This window comes from Eptesicus fuscus, chromosome 22 (genome assembly GCF_027574615.1).
Source record: "Eptesicus fuscus isolate TK198812 chromosome 22, DD_ASM_mEF_20220401, whole genome shotgun sequence".
Lineage (NCBI taxonomy): Eukaryota > Metazoa > Chordata > Mammalia > Chiroptera > Vespertilionidae > Eptesicus > Eptesicus fuscus.
Window position 1 is genome coordinate 5,500,688 of NC_072494.1, and position 22,494 is coordinate 5,523,181.

The 22,494-nt window shown below is 38.8% G+C and overlaps 1 protein-coding gene across 3 annotated transcripts in view; it reads left to right on the top strand.

The window, feature by feature from the left end:
• Positions 1-763: 763 nt before the first annotated feature.
• Positions 764-22,494, top strand: part of STXBP3 (syntaxin binding protein 3) — a 29,173-nt gene continuing 7,442 nt past the window's right edge. Inside the window, exons 1-12 of one of the 3 annotated variants that reach the window (XM_054711865.1) lie at positions 764-909; positions 4,802-4,851; positions 5,445-5,526; positions 7,617-7,693; positions 9,107-9,185; positions 11,257-11,357; positions 12,747-12,901; positions 14,606-14,696; positions 18,129-18,253; positions 20,936-21,031; positions 21,165-21,222; positions 21,320-21,385. In XM_054711865.1, coding sequence (XP_054567840.1) covers positions 861-909; positions 4,802-4,851; positions 5,445-5,526; positions 7,617-7,693; positions 9,107-9,185; positions 11,257-11,357; positions 12,747-12,901; positions 14,606-14,696; positions 18,129-18,253; positions 20,936-21,031; positions 21,165-21,222; positions 21,320-21,385 — 1,029 coding nt within the window. In that variant the 5' untranslated portion in view covers positions 764-860. Of the gene's footprint in view, positions 910-3,034; positions 3,054-4,801; positions 4,852-5,444; positions 5,527-7,616; positions 7,694-9,106; positions 9,186-11,256; positions 11,358-12,746; positions 12,902-14,605; positions 14,697-18,128; positions 18,254-20,935; positions 21,032-21,164; positions 21,223-21,319; positions 21,386-22,494 lie in introns of those variants that run through there. The other 2 variants (XM_054711863.1, XM_054711864.1) reach the window with 2 other exon arrangements.

The window sequence follows — 22,494 nt, forward strand, 5'->3', positions numbered from 1 at the left end:
CCATTGGTTCTTTGCAAATCTCCGTAGGAAAGCCTACTTTCTTTCTGCCCGTGTGTGTGATGATGATGTCACCTTTGGGCCGCTTAAGTCTGAGCTCTGATCGTCTCCTCTGGGAATCAGCTTTCAACAGTAATTCCCTTCTTTTGGACCCGAAAGCATTGATAGCCTCTCCCATACAATTTGACACATGAATTTATGTTTAGCAAATAAATAATCATTGTTTCATTGGTTCGTTTATGTATATCATCATCATTAAAGCATTTGCTTTTGAAACCAACTTTTGACCACTTTCAGCATTCCAGGAATTGAGCTCTATAATTTGACTATGAGTTCTTCAGGAGTGGGCTTAGTTCGGGGCACACTGGAGGTACACCTTATAGTTCTACACCATTATTCTGTCCTTGAACACGGCATAAAATCAACTTTTGGAGGGGGGTACATTTTCCGTTCGGTTGTTGAAGTGGCTACTGAGCTAAGCCTAGTATGAATCGCTTCGCAAAGGGAAGAATTCTTTTGGAAAGCGAAGAATCCTCCCTTCTTCTTGTATAGCACCCACGAATTCCAAATCCCTCAGGTGCTGCCAGCTGACAATCTGTCCGCACGTTTTGTTTTGCTTCTGACGTCACCCGAGGGTGACGTGACCCCGCCTCCCGCTAGGGGGCGCGCGACTGCCCGCTTCCACCCGCACTGCGCAGCCTCCGTCCAGGGTGGTGGGCGTGGCTCCCGTGCGGACGACGTGACGTCGCCGGCGGGCGCGGCCGGCGGGGGGCGGGGCCACGGGAGCGCCCCAGAGCCCCGCTGAAGTAAGTAGGTGGCGAGCCAGCGGGAGGCGGCGGCCGGTCCTCCGCAACGACAGGAAGATGGCGCCGCCGGAGCCGGAACGGGGGCTGAAGAGCGTCGTGTGGCAGAGTGAGTGCGGAGGGGCCGGGGCTGAGGAAGGCGGCCTGGCCTTCCCGCCCCGGACCGGCCTCCTCTGGGGGAGCGGCCGCGGGCACTTGTTGCTTCGGGACGCGCGTCCCTGTCAGGACCTCTTGGCGGCGCCGGGATGGGCGGGGAGCGGAGGCGGCCTTCCTGCTCGCGTCCGGCACCCCCTCGTCCCTGCCGGCGCCGGCCCCGCCGCCCCGCGCGGGGAGAGCGCCCCGGCCCGGCGTGTCCCCCCGCGCGGGGCCCCCACCTCCCGGTGGCCGCTCCAGGCGGTGATGTCCCGGCCGCGACAGTCGGAGCCCTGTTTCCCGTCCCGCCCCTCCCCTCCCCTGCCGCCCTCGCCTGCGTAATCGTGCTCCTACGGAGGAGGGGTTGCAGCTTTCAGTGTCCTTTACAAACAAACAAACAAACAAACAAACAAACAAACGCACAGTCAGAACACAGCCTCCTCCCTCTGCCCCCGAAGGCGCCCACTTGGTCCGCGGCGGCGGGGCCATTGGGGTGACGGGCTCTGGGGCCAAGCTGCGCCCCCGCCCGCGCCGGGCCACTCCCGGCTCTTGGGACTGGACCACTTTCTGGCCCCGGATGTTCTGCCGGTGCCATCCCGGAGGACTTTCCTGAAAGTCGGTCCCCACTAGGCTGTCAGGTGGGAAACCGTCCTTGCTCGGCATTGCTGGGTGCAGGGGCAGGGTCCAGCCGTGGAAAGGGAGCAGCATCTATCTCACCAGGATTTCTTTCTTTCTTTTTTTTTTTCATATTTTATTGATTTTTTACAGAGAGGAAGAGAGAGGGATAGAGAGTTAGAAACATCAATCAGCCGCCTCCTGCACACCCCCCACTGGGGATGTGCCCGCAACCAAGGTGCATGCCCTTGACCGGAATCGAACCTGGGACCCTTCAGTCCGCAGGCCGGCGCTCCTTCCACTGAGCCAAACCGGTTTCGGCTATCTCACGAGGATTTCTGACGCCGGCTTGTTGAGCCAAGACCCCCTATGACTGAGTTAAAATTCTGGGGACTTGCACAGAGTTCCTTGTGTGAAACTGAAATTCCAAATCGGTCACTGGCCTTTGTGCTTCACACACCACGTACGGAAAAACAAGTGTACAGAGAGAAAGGAAGAGAAAAAAAGTTACGAAAACATCTTTTGAGAAATTGGATAATGATAAGGTTGCGTTTTGTTTCTCCAGATGGATGAGGCTGGCTTTGAAGATAGGGTAATGTCTTAAAATTGCAAGGGCAGTTAAATATATTTATGGGAAACAGGGTGATGAATTGTGTTGTATAAGTCATTTCTCAGCTATGGAATAATGGCCCTTAGCATCAGCATTTATCAGAAAGAAAAAAAAAGAAAAGGTTAATGATAGTAATTCCAGTCTCGATAGCATGGAAACTGGGCGAGAGAGGGAGCGTTGAGAGGTAACGCAGGTTCCATCTTGTGCTGTTAGCATGAGGTGGCACCAGGGTATCCGGATGGAGTGTAAGATAAAGACAGGAGACTGAATGGGAGGAAAGAGAGGTAATAGTTAAAACTAGTTAAAAGTTCCCTTAGGATGTTTTAAAAATATTTTTTTGTTGATTTCAGAGAGGACGGGAGAGGCAGAGAGAGATGGAAACATCAATGATGAGAGACAGTCATAGATCGGCTGCCTCCTGCACGCCCCCCGCCACTGGGAATTGAGTCCATAACCCAGGCATGTGCCCTGACAGGAAATTGAACCCAGGACCCTTCCGTCCCAAGGCCGATGCTCTATCCACTGAGCAACACCGGCTAGGGCCCTTAGGATCTTTTTTAAAAAACGTGTTTTTATTGATTTTAGGATAGAGAGAGAAACATTGCTTCCTGTACCCGACCCAGGGATTGAACCTGCAACCTGGGCATGTATGTGCCCTGACCTGACGATTGAACCGGCGACCTTTCGGTGCACGGGAGGATGCTCAACCAAGTGATCCAGACTGGCCAGGGCAGTTCTTAGAGTCTTGGCGTAAATAGAAACATAACCAGAAATTCAAGATGATGTTCATTCAGCATTTAGGGAGGAGAGAGAGAAAGAGAGAAGGGGATGCCTATGAGATCTCTTAGTAAGAGGTGACAGGGTCTGAAAGAAATGATGAAGGAATCTCCTTAGAGGTAGGAGAATCGTACATTTGACTGGGAAAAGGTTTTGCTAGTTTGAAGATAGTACAGAAAGCTAAATACCCTTCAGTTTACCCACCAAATAGGGAGAAGGGAACAATTTTTTTTTTTTTTAATATATTTTATTGATTTTTTACAGAGGAAGGGAGAGGGAATAGAGAGCTAGAAACATCGATGAGAGAGAAACATTGACCAGCTGCCTCCTGCACACCCCCTACCGGGGATATGCCCGCAACCAATGTACATGCCCTTGACCGGAATCGAACCTGGGACCCTTCAGTCCGCAGGCCGACGCTCTATCCACTGAGCCAAACCGGCTTCAGCAAAGGGAGCAATGTTTTGAACAATTCCTCTGTGCCAGGCACTCTTTACATATATTAAAACTTAATAAATTTTAATCTCTGATTCATAGCTGTTACCATAGCTGCCCTTTACAAAATAGTCAAAAGTCAAAACAACCCAAATGTCCATAGAAAAATAACATGTGCTATGTTCACACAATGGAATATCATTAGGTAATAAAACGGGGGTGGGGGAGGGAGAAACATCGATGTGAAAGAGAAACATCCATTGATTACCTTCCATAGGCGTCCCAACTGGGAATGAACCTGATTTCAGGGTGCTCTGGCTCAGACGGCCAAGGACCCCATACGCAGAACCTGTTCTCGGCACTGAGCCACACCAGCCGGGGCTATAGGGGGATTTTTGACCCCATGGAGATGGTGCCCCTAACTCCCTGAGTTGTTCAAAAGTCACCTGTAGTATGGTATGCAGATTATCTCAATAAAGCTATTTAAAAAACAAACAAACCTGATACAGCTATTATAGACGTAGCTTTCAAACCCTATATTAGTTTTGAAAACCATTTCAAGGAACATATTAATAACTAGAGGCCCTGTGCATGAAATTCGTGCAAGAGTCGGCCTTCGCAGCCTCGATCCTGCGGCTGTAGCCCCTGCTTTGTCTGGTCCAATTAGCATATTACGCTTTTATTATTATAGATTATTTATTATAAATCAAGACTGAATATTTATTTGTATCATAATGTGATACATGTTCTTGAAAATTGTAATCAATAGTAAATTAGGAAGAAAAAACTTAGCCAGTTTTTTAAAAAATTCTCCTTTTTTTAATTTATTAATTTTTTTGTTAATCCTGACCCAAGGATATTTTTCCATTTGATTCTTAGAGGGAGTAGAAGGGATGGGGAGAGGCAAAGAGAGAGAAACGATCAATGTGAGAGAGACACAGATTGGTTGCCTCATGCACATGCTCTGACCTGCAAACAGGCATGTGCCCTGGGACTGGAGTCGAACTGGCTAGGGCCACTTACCCAGTTTTAATTGTCAGATGTAATTTAGCAATGGGCTAGTTAGAGATTTTCCTATGGGCTTTTTTGTTTTATTTTGTTTATTTGGGATTTAAGTAAATAGGGAAAAACAAATTAGATAATACTTTCAGAAATATTTCCAGGTGTTTATGTACTTAATATGTTAGCCTTTTTTATTATTCTCTTATTCTCAGAAGTTTAAAAATGTAGTTTCAATGTTACTATATAGGTTAGGTATTAAAGATAACTGGATTTTTACATAGAGTTTAACAAGTATATATGCTTTTTATGTAGCTTAGCAGAATTTCATATTGGATATTTTCCCAGCCATCTTGGACTTTTTGAATAGTTATCCTATTATTGTATTTCTAACTGTTGGTTAAGATTCCTATGTAATTTTTTTTTTTTTCAGAAATAAAAGCAACAGTGTTTGATGACTGTAAGAAAGAAGACGAATGGAAGGTAGAATTTGCATATTTTATTGCCCTTAGATTGACCTTCAGTATATTGTCCTTATTATACTTCTGTCAGCTATAGAGTCTGGAACCATACCACTTGGTTCAAATCTTAGTTCCACTTAGTAACTGTGGCTTCTTGGGCAAATTACTTGATCTCTCCATGCCCCTGTTTCCTTGTCTATAAAATGGGGATGGTAGTACCTCATAGAGTAGTTGTTAATATTAAAATGAATTGATCCATGTAAAATGCTTAGAACAGTGCCTGGAACAATTATTATTCTTCAAGTGGCATTTTATAATTTTAAGAAAATTTGTTAAACATAACATATATTTAAATTGAATGTTCTCTGCTTCAGAGTGGAAATATTTCCATTTGCTCACTTGTATATAATACTACATGTATATATAAAGAAACAATCTCTAGATCATACCTGTTAAAAGATGAGTTGAGATCATTTTGCCTACTGTCCTCATATTTTAATTTTATGTTGTAAAAGTATTATAAGTTTGAATATGTTTAATGGATTAAGTTATTTTTTGTGTGACTTTTTAGCAATCAAATATTTATACTATTTTTTTATTTATATTCAATTTAAGATAATGCTTTTAGATGAATTTACCACGAAGCTTTTGGCATCGTGTTGCAAAATGACAGATCTTCTCGCAGAGGGTATAACTGGTAAGTGTTACCAATACTCATCATGAAAGCATTTTTATTGTGATTGGGAAAGTTTGAAGTATTGATAAACTTTAGTTAGTAATTGTGTTTCTAAGGGGGTTATGGTTTTGTTTTTAGTAACTGTAGCCTTAATAATTACACTGGACATTCTTCTTTTTTCTGTGAATCTTTAGAATAACCTCTGTAAGTCAGGTCTTTTTTTTCGTCTCAGCTGAGATATATATTTAAGTGCTTCTAACCAAGACTAAGTCAGTTGCCCTGTTGAGTTAATTCTCAAATTTTTCTTTTAAATTCTCACCCCAGGATATATTTATTGATTTTAGAGAGAGGAAGGGAGAGAGAGCGAAAAAGAGAAACAAACATACAAACAGGCAAACATCATTGTGGGAGAGAAACATTGATCGGTTGCCTCCTGCAGGTATTCCAACTTGGGATTGAACGGGTCACCTTTTGGAGTATGAGGCAATGATCCAACCAACTGAGCCACACTGGCCAGGGCAATAAAATTTACTTTTTGATATTTATATATGAAATAATCTTTTATTGTTGGTTACATATTCATTTTGCAATCTTTATTACCTTCAGTGGAAAAAGCTCTAAACTAGAAATCAGAAGATGAAAGCCTTGATTTCTCTATTTTGGATAAGTGTAATATGGTTAAGCCACTTAAGTTTTTTAAGTTCCCAGAGGAACTCCGATATGCAACTAGAGTGAGAGCCATTTGGTAATAAGTGTGAAAGAACTATGAAACTACAGAACCATTTTGCACTATAAGGAGGTTTTACTGAATTTTTGTAGACTATTACTGTTTCTTACTGTTTGTTCAGTATTGATAGACTAGAGGCCCGATGCACGAAATTCATGCAAGGGTAGGCCTTCCTTCCCCTGGCTACTTGCACCAGCTTCCCTTTAGCTACAGCACCCAGGCTTCCCTCAGCTGCCAGCAGCTGGCCCCGCCCCCTGCCCGCCCTGCTTTGGCCTGGGCTCTGGCCATGTCCACTGCCACACCCCCCCCCCCTTGATTGATCGCCTGGACGGTCAGTGGCCTGGGCCTCTCTCTGCGGGGTGATCATGGGGCGATGGTGGTGGGTGGGCACCCCCCCCACTCCCCCCACCCCCCGACCAATTGCATTGCACGCGGCAGTGCGTGTCATAGCGTGGTCGTCCTTGTGGTCATTCCGTTGTTCGATCGATTTGCATATTATGCTTTTATTATTATAGATTATTATAGATATTTTTCAATGAAAGGATTCTGTGGCCAAGTAAGTTTGGGAAATAGCATTAAACAAAGCTAAACAGGTTTCTTTAAGACTTTTTGGAGTTTTTAAATGCCCCCGGTACATGTATAGTACTCAGTTTCTAAGCTTATTTGTTGAAGAGCATGTCATAGGACGGTATACCATGGAGCACATTCCTCTGCACTGTTCTCAGTGTCCTCCAGAGTCCTCTAGGTTTACTGTGGGTTTTTTTGTTTTTGTTTTTATACTTTATAATATTAATGTATGGTTTTAAAAGAATAAGAGTTAATTTGGGAATTATTTAAAGGATATTATAGAACTGTAGTTAAAAACTTGGGCTCTGGAGTTGGACAGGCCTGCGTGGGAATTCTGTCTGTTCACCTTTCTGTCTGTGTCACTTGGACAAGTTACTTAATTTCAGTTTCTTCATTTGTAAAATACTTATAAGGTTATGATATTTAACAGATAATTCATGTGAAGTGCTTAGCCTGGTATCGGTATCATACTCGCTATTATTATAGTAGAGTATTTAAAAAAATAAATACATAATTTAATTTTTAATGCATTTTCTTGGTTTCTTCATGGCCTGTTGATTGCTTATGCTCGTTGACCTAACTGAAATAGCTGCTTTATCTTTTTATTTTCATGATGAACACTTAGCCCAGAGTTTAACCTTAGGGAAAACACATTTTTAAGACTTCTATACTTTATCAAATGAAGACAAAGAAAAGTTTAAATCCAAGATATGTAAATCTGTCTCTCTATTATTATAATTAAGAAGTACAATAAAGTTTAAAAATGTTTTGAGTGTATAAATATTTGGTTATATAAAATGACTTTCTTTTTTGTTAGTTGTGGAGAATATTTATAAGGTTCGGGAACCTGTCAGACAAATGAAAGCTCTTTATTTTATCTCTCCAACATCAAAGGTGAGTATTTTGAATCTTTAAAAAGTATGTTCTTCAATATTTTCACTGTTGACATGATTTTCTCATAGAAAAGTCAAGGTAATAAAATACCCTTTATTAGAAAAATAGTGACATAAACTGGTTCGCTTGGGAAAGCTTTTCTGTTAGAAGATTGTTTTATTTGCACTCTTCTCACTAAGAATATGTAAGTGAAAAAATTCCTATCTCCCTCATGAAATATGAAAGCAGAATTTAATTGTATAAATTATTAGAGTTTCTTTGAATTATTTGTTACTTACACAGATCCTAGTCAGCCATAATTGTTAAGAGGATGGAAATGTACTTTAAAGAAATAGTGTTGGATTAATCAATTTATCTTAGTTACTTCTCTATATACATGATGTATGTATGTGTGGGTGTAATTTTTTTTTTATGTTAAAGGAATTTCTTTGTTTTGTAATTCAGCAACTACCCATCTACTAGTAAGTGGGTGAAGCTGCTAGAGAGAGGAAGTTCAATAATAGAGAAAATGTGCATCTAGCAAAATGTAGCTGCTTGGAGAGAAGGCTGACAATCTGAACAGAGAAACAGTACACAGAATGAGATTCTAGTTAGCACATAAAAAACTTTCTGAAGCTCAAAAGTATAGGATTTCTCAGTTAAATAGTTAATTGAAGAAGAGAATAATTACTATTGAAATTTGAATAAATAGCCTAGAAGATCAGAATGGACTATCTCAAAGCAAAAATAAAACAAAGTCCTGAAATAATGGGAGAAAGAGACTTGGAGGATAGATCCATGAGATCTATCAGAAATACGGTTCTAGGAGTTCCGGAAGGAGGAAAAGGGACAGAGGAAGGAGAGAGAATTAAATCTTTGTTATTTTTTACTTTCAGACCACTGTATCTTTAAAGCTAGCAGTGTTAAGTCAGATTCCACCACACTGTATTACCTCCTATTCCTCCTTCTTGCAGTCATCTACCCTCTTCTGCGTTTTCATTCTAATCTCTTGACAGTTTTAGCTCCTAGCTCACTGTCACTGTCTTGAACACTTCTCCAGTGGTAGTCTCAGGTTTCAGTATCCGTGGGATAATACTTCGAGTACGGTCGCTGACTTTCAGTTCCTTCATCTGTTGTTTTCAGTGGTCTTGTCTTCTGTGTTGCTGCAGCTTCCCAGCCTTGTGATCGACCATTCCTAGATCTCCTCCTCGCCAAACAGCACTCTGTTCATACATATCACCTCGATCTTAGTACGTTTCTAGCTGCCACTGGCTAAACAGCATAGCATCTTACAAAATAAGTTTATAAATTAAACTTCTACACAGTTAAGGTTTTATTTTATCATTGAAATAAAAGAATCTCAGTTATCTCAAAAGCTAGTATACTTAAATTAGTATTTAATAAAATATATATTGACATCTAATTTTTTTTAAGTCTGTAGACTGTTTTTTACGTGACTTTCCAAGTAAGTCGGAGAATAAATATAAAGCGGCATACATATACTTCACTGACTGTAAGTAGCTTTGTAAAAGTCATTGCTTTCATTATTTAAAATCCTTATATATGCCAATACTAGTGACTTTCTACTTATTCTAATTAGGTTACAAAGAATAAAAAATAGATGATCATATATATCCTAATTCATGATAAAGTGATAGAAAATTAAAATAAATCATCCCAAACTAGTTTCAAAAGACAATCATTTTTGCTGGTATACAGAGGTGGGGGGCTGGTGGAGAGGCCATCCCTCAAATTATGTGCTGATGACAAGAAGAATTCTTTTTTAAATTGAAGTTTCAATTGGGGATTTGATTATATAATAAGAATTAAGACCCTTTGGGAAGGCACTAGAGAAATTGCCCCTGTTTGGCAAGTATTAAAGGAGAAAATCAGTCACATTTCTCTTACCAGGCCTTAGTCAGATAGAAAGCACCTTACACGAAAGAATCACAGAGAAGTCCAGAGACACATATAATTCTGTTTTATGTTATTATATTACACTAGAGGCCCAGTGCAAGATTGAATCATGCACGTGTAGGGTCTCCTCCACGCTTTCGCTTTTCACGGTGGAGCTGGGTGCCTGTCCGCTGGTGCACCAGGCCTTTCAGAAGCCTCGAGCCGGAGGCTTCTGAAAGGCCTGGTGCCAGAGCAGACAGGCACCCAGCTCCCACGCTTTTGATGGTCCGCGGCCGCTGAGGGGGGCTACCCTGCTGTTGAGAGGCGCAGGGGGCGGGACTCCCGCCCCCTGCGCCTCTCAACGGCCGCTGAGGGGGGCTGCCGTGGACACCTGGCTACCCTGCCGTTGAGAGGCACAGCTGGGTGTCCACGGCAGGCCCCCTCAGCCCCCTGCGCCTCTCAACAGCAGGATAGCCCCCCTCAGTGGCAGCGGATCCGTGCCTCTCAATGGCCGGATAGGCCACCCCGAGTCCCACCCCCCAGCCTCCCGCCGCCCAATCGTGGGCGTAGGGGAGTGATGGTAATTTACATGTTACTCTATTATTAGATAGGAAGATAATTACATTGCAAAATAAAAATGTCATTGATCTAAGTTAGGTCTTTGTCTCTGCTAATATTTTAAGTATTACATTATTATTCCTGTTAATTATTATTTATGTCATGCCTAGTAGTAGTTTGCATTTTTAAAAATATATATTTTATTGATTTTTTACAGAGAGGAAGGGAGAGGGATAGAGAGTTAGAAACATCGATGAGAGAGAAACATCGATCAGCTGCCTCCTGCACACCACCCACTGGGGATGTGCCCACAACCAAGGTACATGCCCTTGACCGGAATCGAACCTGGGACCTTTCAGTCTGCAGGCTCTATCCACTGAGCCAAACCAGTTAGGGCAGTAGTTTGCATTTTTTTAAAAAATGTTATCCCATAAGTATTTGTCACTTAGCCTTATTATACAGAAATTCATGTCTATGAAATTGATAAATTTTAATGAATGTGAAGCCTCTTTTAACTTAAGGAATCTTGAGGCTAAACAACTCCATTTAAAAGCCACTCCATGTTAGGAGCCGATGGCTGATATTCTAACCTAGATTTAATGGAACTGTAAACAGATAAGTTAAAAAGGGGAAGAAAAAAATGGGCTCTAAGGTCCAGAACTTACTAGTTTAGAATTTCCTGACATCAGAGAAGTTCTTGTAATTAAAAAAGAATTAAGTTTGTGTGATATGGTTACACCTAGTGGCCAACTTAGAAAAGGAGTGCAAATTCCTAAGAAGTTCTGAAAATCCTAGAAAATTTTGTTAAGTCATGAGTTAAGATTTTATTTTCCTTCCTGACAGTTTTAGTTTGCTGTGTTAGCAGCTATCTAAGGAAATATATTTTAGGTTATAGTGGACATGAATGGAGAAAACAATTTCTGGAATGGCCTCTTGACTAGAATACAGCTGCTCTGTAAAGTAAAAAACAATATTTATGTATTATTTCTGTTCTCATGACAAATTACATTGTAAAAGTCAGTAATTTATATGTAAAATAAATATTCCTAGGTGTTAGAATGATTTATCCAAAAGAGTAAAAATTTACATGGAGTTATATGCTTTGATGTTTTTTCTTTTTTTCCTTTCAGTTTGCCCTGATAGTCTCTTTAACAAAATTAAGTCTTCTTGCTCCAAGTCAATAAGAAGATGTAAAGAAATAAATATTTCCTTCATTCCGCTTGAATCTCGGGTACTTTCTGTTTTTTTATTTTTTTTATTTTAGTTCATAATAGATTTTAAAATTTTGTTTTATGAGCTTATTTGTTAGTAAGGTATATTTTACTTCTATATTTGTAATGTTTTACTTATTAGATATTTGGTGAATTTTGAATAGTCCACAAACACTTTCCATGATTAAGGGAAGAACATGAGTGCTTTATTAGGATATAACAATAATGAAAGTGGAGCTTAAATTTCACATCTCCCACTAGGTCCTGTGTATGTCAAGTTTTATAGCACGGGTTATGAGATCAAACGATTTTGAGTACAACCTTTATTAGATGGCTGAGCAGCATAGACAAAAGGTTTAGCTACAGCTGAATCTCAGTCCATGTTCAGGCTGCTGCTGGTTGTGATGGCTTAGCTGCAGAGGAATGAATGACTGTGTGTGAAAGAAAATGCAAGGAAGTTGGTTGATAATTCATCAGTTAACCTACAGTGGTTATTACAGACCTACTTTTACACTCAATTCATTATCTTAGGCCAGAAGCGATCACAATTGTTTTTAAAAAAAAAAATAAAATAAAAATTAGTTTACTGAGGAACTCTCAACCCTAGTTAGAGAGCTTCTTCTTTCATATTCTTCAAATACAATAATAGTAAATCTCTAATCCTATTTTTTGCACATAAGTAAATGCTTTAGTTAGTTGAATAAATATGTCTGTGAGGTCAGAGTATATATGATAAGACCAATGGCACATTGTTGTGTCTTATTAGGAAGTGTATCTCTATTTTAAGGACATGAAGGATGTAAGATAAAAATATATATCAACTATGGAAAATTTCTAGATTATTCTCTAGAAGATTTTTAGTTGTATGCCAAGTATATAGACCAATTTTGGCTTTGTTGTATTTCTTTGTGCTAGGTATTAGATATTTTTTAAAATTGACTTTAGAGAGAGAAGAAGGGAGAGAGAGATAAAAACATCAATGCATCATTGATAAGTTGCTTCCTACACGCCCCTTACCGGGAATCGAACTCAGCGACCTCTTTGTGCATGGGTTGACACTAAACCACTGAGCCACATTGGGTGGGCCAGTTATTAGATTTTTATTTTAGTTTGACTACCTCAGAGTCCTTCAGCTGTTGCACAGGTAGTGAAAAGCTATCTGTTTATGAAACAAGAACTGAAGGAGAGAGGTAGACTAAGCAGGAAAGGAGAGTCAGAAAAGAAAGTGTGAAATCCAAATGCAGAGAAAATGAGATTTGATTATGGTAAAGAGACAGTTGTTTCAGAAAACAGCATGGTTAGTGCAAGTATTTTTTTTAATGGCCCAAATAATAGCCACATTTTTCTTGATATATTTTTATAAATCAAGTCTCCACATTGACAGTGTAACTTTTTTTGGCCTCACTTAGGTATACACTCTTGATGTACCAGATGCATTCTATTACTGTTACAGTCCAGATCCCAGTAATGCAAATGGAAAAGATGCTGTAATGGAAGCAATGGCTGAGCAGATAGTTACCGTATGTGCTAGCCTTGATGAAAATCCCGGAGTAAGGTATAAAAGGTAAGGCACTTAAAAGTGTCTGTTCATGTTATGTTCTCTATTTTCTCTCCAGGATAGAGGTAATTAATGTCTGTGCTAGGTGGATTAGTTTGCAGAATTTTCCTTGTAAGATTATGCTGTAATTACAGATTTATTTATTTATTTTTAAAAATTATTTTTTATTGATTTCAGAGAGGAAGGGAGAGGGAGAGAGAGACAGAAACATCAACGATGAGAGAGAATCATCGATCGGCTGCCTTCTGCACACCCCCCACTGGGGATCAAGCCCGCAACCCAGGCATGTGCCCTTGGCCAGAATCGAACCCGGGACCCTTCAGTCCGCAGGCTGACACTCTATCCACTGAGCCAAGCCGGCTAGGGCTGTAATTACAGATTTAAAGTGTGAGGTTTAAATTTCAGAGTGACGAATAGCCTCTGTTACTGAATTTCAGTGCTTAAATTTGGTGTGATTTACAGGCTTCTTTTTCCCCCCTGAGTTTAAGGAATGCTTAGAGGAAATGTCTTTGTTATATAGGAGCTACAGTCTGACATTCATTATTTTGTATATTATTTTTTATTAGTTTTTTTTATTCTCACCCAAAGATGTGTTTTTTATAGATTCAGAGGAAGGGAGGGAGAGGGAGAGAGAAACATTGATGGGAGAGAGAAACATTGATGTGAGAGAGAAACATCTATCACTTTCCTCCCATATGTGCCCTGACTGGGAATCGAATCTGTGACCTTGCATGGGACAATATTCTAACCAACTGAGCCACACCAATTAGGGCCCAGTAATTATACTTTTAGATGTAATATATCTAGAGAAACATGTACATGGTGCTATATGTACAAAGATGTTTATTTCAGTGTTGTTTGCAATAGGATAGGATGGAATTGAAAATGATTTAAATACCCATCTTTAGGGGAATGGGAATGAATATATAGCATCCAGTATAATTATTTGATAGACATATATAGAGAGAGAACTAAAATGAATAAATTTGATGTATGTGACAACGTAAATAGATCTCATATATATAACAGTAAAAACATACACTGATAAAACATAGTCCAGCTGGTGTGGCTCAATGGATTGAGCCTTGTTGCATGCTCCAAAAGGTTATCAGTTCGATTCCCAGTCAGGGCACATGCCCAAGTTGCAGGCTTGATCCCCAGTAGGGAGTGTATCGGAGGCAACTGATCAATGTATCTTTCCCTCTCCCTTCCTATCTCTCTAAAAATATCAATAAAAACATATTAAAAAAAAGAGAGAGAAAGATGATGCTTGTTATCAGGTCTGCTCCCCCCATATTGCAAAAATCCAAAATAAAACACACACACACACACACATATATATAAATAAATAACAGTATTGGCAGGAAGAATACACATCGAATTCATAACAGTGGTTTCCTAGGGAGTGGGGAGGTGAGAGGTAGAGGTAGGGGAGAAGACCAGGAATTGGAAGGGGAGTAGAGGGAACTGTACTTTTATTTATAACATTTCCTTTATATTAAAAAATCTAAAGCACATACAATAAGGTTTATATTTATAAAATCCAGACAAAATTAGTATAACATTATATTTGATATATTATTATCTGAAGTTTTTCATTTTATAAAATTTATTAAATTAATAAATTGCATGGTTTAATTTTAAAATTCAACTTTATGATATGTAAAGTGTCTTGAAAGAAAGATAAGTGAACATTTTTTTCATTTCTAGTAAACCTCTAGATAATGCCAGTAAACTTGCCCAACTTGTTGAAAAAAAACTTGAAAACTACTACAAGACTGATGAAAAGAGCCTAATAAAGGTAATGTATATAAGGCAGATAGTGATTATGCATAAAGTCTGACTTATTTCTTTATAAACCAATGAAGCTATTGTTTATTTTTCAATGTTGATTTGGGAATCATTAACATAGATCCTCAATATTGATTTGAGAGTCATTAATATACACTGAGTGGCCAGATTATTATGACCACCTGACGTTTGTAGGCAAATTAGCCATACACTGCATCGTATGGGATATGGAAGCCGAAGGCCTGTTCGAACACCTTTGCTGTCTGCAGTTACCAAGATAAAATGTCTCCAGTTCGCACAGGAACACAAGGATTGGACAGTCAAGCATTGGAAAAAAGTCATGTGGTCTGATGAATCACATTTCCAGTTGCATCATGCAGATGGCAGAGTGAGAATTTTACGGAAACAGCATGAAAGCATGCACCCCACGTGCATGAGTACAACCCTTCAAGCTGGTGGGGGCAGTGTTACGGTTTGGGACATGTTTTCCTGGCATGATTTGGGCCCTTTAATTCGTGTGGAACAACGTCTGAATAGCACAACATACCTAAGTATCATTGCTGATCAAGTTCATCCTATCATGTTGATGGCGTATCCCAATGGAGATGGCTTCTTCCAACAAGACAATGCGCCATGCCACGGTGCTCGTATTGTGCAGGAGTGGTTTCAAGAACATGAGGGAGACTTTACCTTGCTTAGGTGGCCCCCACAATCACCAGATCTCAATCCAATTGAGCATTTGTGGGACGAAGTTAAAAGAGCCATCAGGCAGCTGGTTCCACAACCATCAAATCTCACAGAACTGGACAGCTATTCATCAGGCATGGTGTCAGATTCCTCACATCACCTTTCAACATCTCGTGGAGTCAATGCCAAGAAGAATTGCTGCAGTATTGAAGGCAAAAGATGGCCCAACGAAGTACTGATGGGGTCATAATAATCTGGCCACTCAGTGTAGATGGTAGTGGAAACTAATACACAGTGAGGTTTAGGGGGGAAGATACGGGTTTTGTAGGTACTGTGTCCAAATCCTGGTCTGCCATTTAATTAATAGATATGTCAATTTGGGAACATTATGTAGCTTTTCTATGCCTAAGTTTGCTTATCTACAAATTGGGAATAATGAGATAATACCTACTTTATAAAGTAGTGAGAGGGTTAACTGAGTTAATATATGTAAAGTTCTTAGAATAAACAGTTAATCAATACAGTTACTCCTGTTATTACTAGCTCTGTGACCTTGGACAAGATTATTTATTCTGAGTTGCATTTTTATCTGTGAAATGGATAATGTAACATATGCCTTGCTTGGTTGGTATGAAGATTAGGTGAGTTAACATGTGTTTGGCACATACGGTAGTTTAATGATTGGCACTGTTACTATCTTATGAAGATAGATAAAGTTATCAAAGAGTAAGGTCCAAACCCCGGGAATCCCAGCATTTAGGCGTGGGTTGGAAAATGAAGAGCCTGACAGGTGGTGCCAACGGGCTGGGAAGCCATATTACAGTAGCTAAGGAACGAAAAGGGTAACTAGATTGCTGAGAAGAGGAGCTGGTTAAGGAAACCATCAATTACAATGGTTTGTGATAAGTGGAATGAGAAGGATACAGAGAATGTAATGGGAACACAGGCTGGGACTCACTCCTATTTTAACTGGCGTCCTGGAAGGCATCCTGGAAGAAGAGGCCCTTGAGCTTAAAGAATGAGTATAAGTGATAGAAGAGGAATTGTATTGCTTGGATAACAGGATATTTTGGCAGAGGCCTAGAGAAAAAGGCAAAATTCACAAACACCTTGGCTAAAATGGAGAGTTTATAGCTTAGATATACTGTTAGTTTAGAAATTTAAAAGTTACTAGTTTTTGCTTTGGAGGCTTAGCGAAAGCTGTTGTTGGTTGTAGTTATGAAGATAATGGCTCAGTACACAGAGCATAGTAAGTAATCAGTAAATGTCTATTGAATGAGGGAAGAGATATACAATCAATATATTAGTAAATATCCTTTGTTCCTTCATGATTTCAGTGAAAAAAAGGCAAAATCCACAAAAATACATAAAACTCATCTTTTCCATTCTTCCTTCCTGAAAACTACACTTTCTTTCAAATGCTTGATACCTTTCTTTCCTTATTCAAGGACTTGATAAAGTGTCACCTCCTTTTTGAAGCCTTTCCTGACTCTTCAGATCAAGTGAGGTTTTTTCCCACATCCTGCCGTAACCCTGAACCCTGATATAGCAGTTGTTTTTCCTGTTCATGTTTCTGAAGACTCCGAACGTACATGTATTGAGGGCTCATGCAGTGCCAGGGTGTTCTAAGTGTTTCATGGTATAATTACGTTTAATCTCTACAATGATCTTATAAGCAGAGGTTCTTATTATATTTTATTTTTATGGTGAGAATACTGAGATATTAACAAGTTGAGCAATTTACCCAAAGTCATACAGCAAGAAAGTGGTCAAGGCTGGACTCAAACCCAGATCTATCTGATTCCCAAAGGCTGTGCTCTTAACTACTAGACCATAAGGTTTATTTATTTATTTATTTATTTATTTATTTTTCCAAATTTTTTTATTAAGGTATTATATGTGTACATATCTCATAAGGTTTATTTAAATGAGTGAATAGTTAAACACTTTTCAAAGATCTAGCCAATGTAATTTACCTCTGCTGTATGTAAATAAATAGGAAATGCTTGTCTAATGAATTGTAGGTATCTTACTGCTTTGAATAATCCAAATAATTTATAACTTTTTAAAATAAAGTATGAAAGATAATGATATTAACAATTATTTTTCCCAGCACTGTTCACTGTTTAATGATAATGCTGCTTGTGAATGAGTGAAAATAAGACTTTCATTAAGATTTAGCATCTTAGCTGGTATCAGTTTTATCTTTTTAAATAGCATGATGGTTAAGAGCACAGGCTGTGGAGTGAATCTGACCTGGGTTTGAATCTCCATTCTGCCACTTACTAGCTATGTGATTTGGGCAAGTTATTTAAGCCTTACTGCCCTCATTGTCAAATGGAGATAAGAATACTTGTTTTTTAGGGTTGCTATATAAGAATTAACTAATATATGTACTTCCTACTTAGCAGCCTGTAGCACAAAGAGCTCAAGTAATGGCTACCTTTCATAATTTATGCTAGTTTTAGTGCTTATGGAGCTGAACTCCTAAGAAAATAGACTTAATGCAAGCCAAATGTTATTTTTTAAAAGGAATTTTCACAATATTGAGCATATCCTCAATCTGATTATGAAAACTTCTGGTTTTGTAGTTTGGTTCCTCCCCCACCCCCTATTGTGCCACTCAGCTTTTCCCTTTTTAATATATAATGACAGAACTTAGGAAAAATCTGCTTTTGTTTTCTAAGGTAGTATAAAAATGTGTTCACACAAAGAAATGGAAGTTTCTTAAGATAATTTTATCTTGTTATTCCAGGGTAAAACTCACTCCCAGCTCATAATAATTGACCGTGGCTTTGATCCTGTGTCCACTGTCCTGCATGAACTGACGTTTCAGGCAATGGCATATGATCTACTGCCGATTGAGAATGATACATACAAGCAAGTATAACTCCAAGGGCATCTGAAGGGCATAAACAAACAGGATAAGATATGAGCAATTAATGATTCTTGTAGGCACTAGAAATCTAAAGTCTCTGTAACCTTTTTTATTCAGGGCCTTTCTCCTTCTCTTGCTCCTATAATCAGAATACATTTAAAATGTCTTAACCTTGTAAGTTAATGGGTAATCTGATGGCTTTGAAGCTTTTTTGATGTATTTGCTTGAGCATAGTAGAAAAAAGTGAAAATTAGTTTTTTGAAATTTTAGGTTTAATTTAGTAATTTTAATAGATTAAAAATATCTAAACACTTACATAATTATACTTAGTGTTTTTTCTTAAACCAAATATTATTAAACTAATTTTGTATTTTTCTTTCTTACGTTTTTATTTGCATATTGATCAAACTCTGGCTTTCTCTGTGTTATTTGTATTATTAGATGACATACAGAAATCATCATAGCTATTGTTCTAATTTAAAAGTAGCATCAAGCAGTTTATTCAGAATTTTCAAAAGGGATTATTACCTCTCATGCTTTAGGTCTCTAAACCTGCATTGCTTAAGAAATTTACAAAAGAATTAAACTGATGAACACTAAAGAATTTGATTTCAGACTTTAGACATACATTTCAGACATTAGCAGTGTGTAGCACAAAGAGATCAAGTAATAGGTACTTTACATAAATTTTATTAGTTTTAACCAAGTATTTAAAATACTTATCTTCCTAGGTTTGCTAGCAAGCAAAGCAAGGTTTGATCTTTTTAAGAGTAAGAGAGATTTATTTATTTTTTTAAAAATCAATACTTCCTTTTTTATGAATCAAAGAAGTCCAGGAGTAAGACTAGATGGAGGCATGAACTCCCTGTGGTTTGTGATGTTTCAGTATTTTTAATGGAAATAGAATACAAAGCAGGAAATGCTAAGTACCTTAATTTTTGTTTACAAATCAAAGGTTAAAGATACTCTGTAACTACAAGTGGCATTTTGATGACAAAAGGGCTGTTATCCTCAGGTGCAGCCTTATAATTAAGCACACTCGTTCTACCTTTGGGCATCTGTAATTAAGACCACATAGGTAGATGGCTTTATAGGCGGACCTGTAATATTTGGGGCTATGGAAATGATTGTATTCTTACAGCAGAAGTCAACATTTATTGTCCACAGTTCAGAGCTGGGAGAGCTCAGTGCTGTTCTTCCTAATCTTGGCTCAGGATATTGACAGTCCCCAGGATGACTGAATCTCCCCAGCTTCCCACATGGAAGGAGACTCTCTGCATAAAAAGAAGGGAGAAAGTCTGAGGAAGCAGTCAGGAAGCCTGTTTTAAGTAATTTCACGAACCCCTTGAATTGCTGCTCACTTCAGTAGAACTTATTAAAGCAATCACAATTTTTTATGACTACATTTGTTTTTCTCTCATTTCCTTTCCCATTCTTTTTTTTAAGTTGAATTTATTGGGGTGACATGGTTAATAAAATTATATAGATTTCAGGTCCTTTCTCATTCTTAAAAGGAGATGATTTTATAGGGTTAGGGAAGAATATACAAACAAATGATATATGTTTGTGAATTTTGTACCAACTCTGAAACAACTCAAACATTTCTGTAGTTGTACTAATGGTTATCAGAACATCAAAATCGTGTTTAAGCAATTAGAATAAAAATTATTAGTATAGTCAGTCTTCTTCTTTTTTTAAAGTATTTTTTATTGATTTTGAGAGAGAGGAATGGAGGGAGAGAGAGAGAGAAATATTGATGAGAAAGGGAAATAATCGGCTGCCTCCCACACACCTCCTACCAGGAATTCGAGTCCACAGCCTGGGCATGTGCCCTGACCAGGGAATCAGACCGGCACAGGATAACGTCCAACCAACTGAGCCAACCAGGGCACATCGTCTTTTTTTTTTTTAAATATATATATTTTTATTGATTTCAGAGTGAAAGAGAGGAGAGAGAGAAACATCAATGATGAGAGAGAATCATTGATTGGCTGCCTCCTGCACACCCCCAACTGGGGATCAAGCCTGCAATCTGGGCATGTGCCCTTGACCGGAATTGAACCCAGGACCCTTCAGTCTGCAGGCCAATGCTCTAGCCACTGAGTCAAACCAGCCAGGGCCACAGTCTTGTTCTTAAAGTTGATTGTAGAACATTGAATTTTTGTTTTATAGAATACCATTTTGCTAACCTAAAACTCTATAATAATGACAGCTAACTCTAACATTTGACAGTAAAAATGTCTTAGTAGGATTAACTCCTTGGCTTTTTAAAAATGTATTTTCATTGATTTCAGAGAGAGAAGAGGAGGGGGGGGAGAGAGAGAGAGAGATAAACATCAATGATGAGAGAGAATCATTGATCAGCTGCCTTCTGCATGCCCCTACTGGGGACTGAGCCCACAGCCCTGGCGCGTGCCCTGACTGGGAATCGAATCCTGACCTCCTGGTTTATAGGTTGACTCACAGCCACCGGCCGGGCAGCACTTTGATTTTTAATGTAAGGATTGCAGTAAGCCTTAGTTTTGAGTAGGCATTTACTAGTATTCATTTCCCCCCCCAAAATAGTGGATATGTACTTTTCAGTTCTTGAACTGTGTGTTAAAATTTTTGTGTGTAAAAATATTTCTTCAACTTTTTTTGGGGGGGGGAATAATTAAAAGTTTTATACTTGTGTCTACTTGTAGATATAAAACTGATGGGAAAGAAAAGGAGGCAATCCTTGAAGAAGATGATGACCTCTGGGTCAGAATTCGACACCGGCATATTGCGGTTGTATTAGAGTATGTGAACCTATTTTAATTTTTATTTCATATTTTTTGGAGATTAAATACATGAAAGTACAGTTTGTAATCTTAAAATGTCTCTGTAAAGAATTACACCTTAGAAATTTAAAGAATTCTCTCAATTTGACAGGGAAATTCCCAAGCTTATGAAGGAAATTTCATCAACAAAGAAAGCAACAGAAGGAAAGGTAAGAATGAGTCTTATTTAACTTTCAAATTGATGAAGCTGTTATATAGAATAACTGAATCCTAAGTTTAATTTTAAAATGTTTGATTTTTTCCTAGACATCACTTAGTGCTCTTGCCCAACTAATGAAAAAGATGCCACATTTCCGAAAACAGATTACTAAGGTGAGCAGTACTGTATGTGAGATACCTTATCATTTATTAGTCCACCTAGTTCGGTAGTCGGGTGTAGCAGTGGGTGTCATGGAATACTTGGTGTTAGTTTTCCTGTAAAACCTTATTCTAGTTCTGAGAAATACCCCAAGTAACTAAGCTTTCCAATAGTATTCTCTCTATATATAATCTAGATTTATCCATATCCAGCTTAGACTTCTTTATATCTTTGTCTTGAATAGCCATACAGAGAATGTTTAGCATTTATCAACTTAATAAGAAAATTCAACAATGGTTCAACCGTGATTGTTATTCTACTTGGTTCTTTAAATTAATAGATTTAAGAGTAGTTAAACTATGTGGGCAGATAAACTGTTTGCTGTCCCAGTTATTCTTACGAGTTATTATTGCACACAAATTAAGAACTAAGAATATAAATTCAGACTTTTTCTTCTGGACTTTAAGAACTGGACTTTTTTTTTTTCACCTTACTTTTCGTTATTCAGAAACCCAACACAAATTTAATCCTTTCATTTTATTTAATTTTTTCAAATATGTTTTCATTGATTTCAGAAAGGAAGGGAGAGGGAGAGAGTGATAGAAACATCAATGATGGTAACCATCCATAGTTTCCTACTGCACACCCCCTACTGTGGCTCAAGCCCACAACCCTGGCATGTGCCATGACCAGGAATTGAACTGTGACATCTTGGTTCATGAGTCGATGCTCAACCACTGAGCCATACCGGCCGGGCCTTTCATTTTATTTCTTGCTGTCTGTTGATTGTCCCCTGTAGATCATGTTAATTCTCACGTTTCCCCCTTTTTTGAGTTGTTTCCCTTTGGTATACATGGTACTTCCTTTCCATCCAAACCCATACTTCCCTTCAGGCCAATCTCAAAAGTTTAACATTTGCACACCAAAAAAAATTGAAAATGCTTTAAATCAGTTATTTTCAACTTTTTCATCTCATGGTACAAATCTGGGAGGGGTGGGGGGAGGGAAGGTGTAATTTTGATTCATTCACACCAGACGGCTATTGTTGTGTAGGCTGTTGTCACTTTTTTATTTGACAATCTAAGGGGAAAGAGGTCAGTGCTCCTGATTAAATAATCAGGTA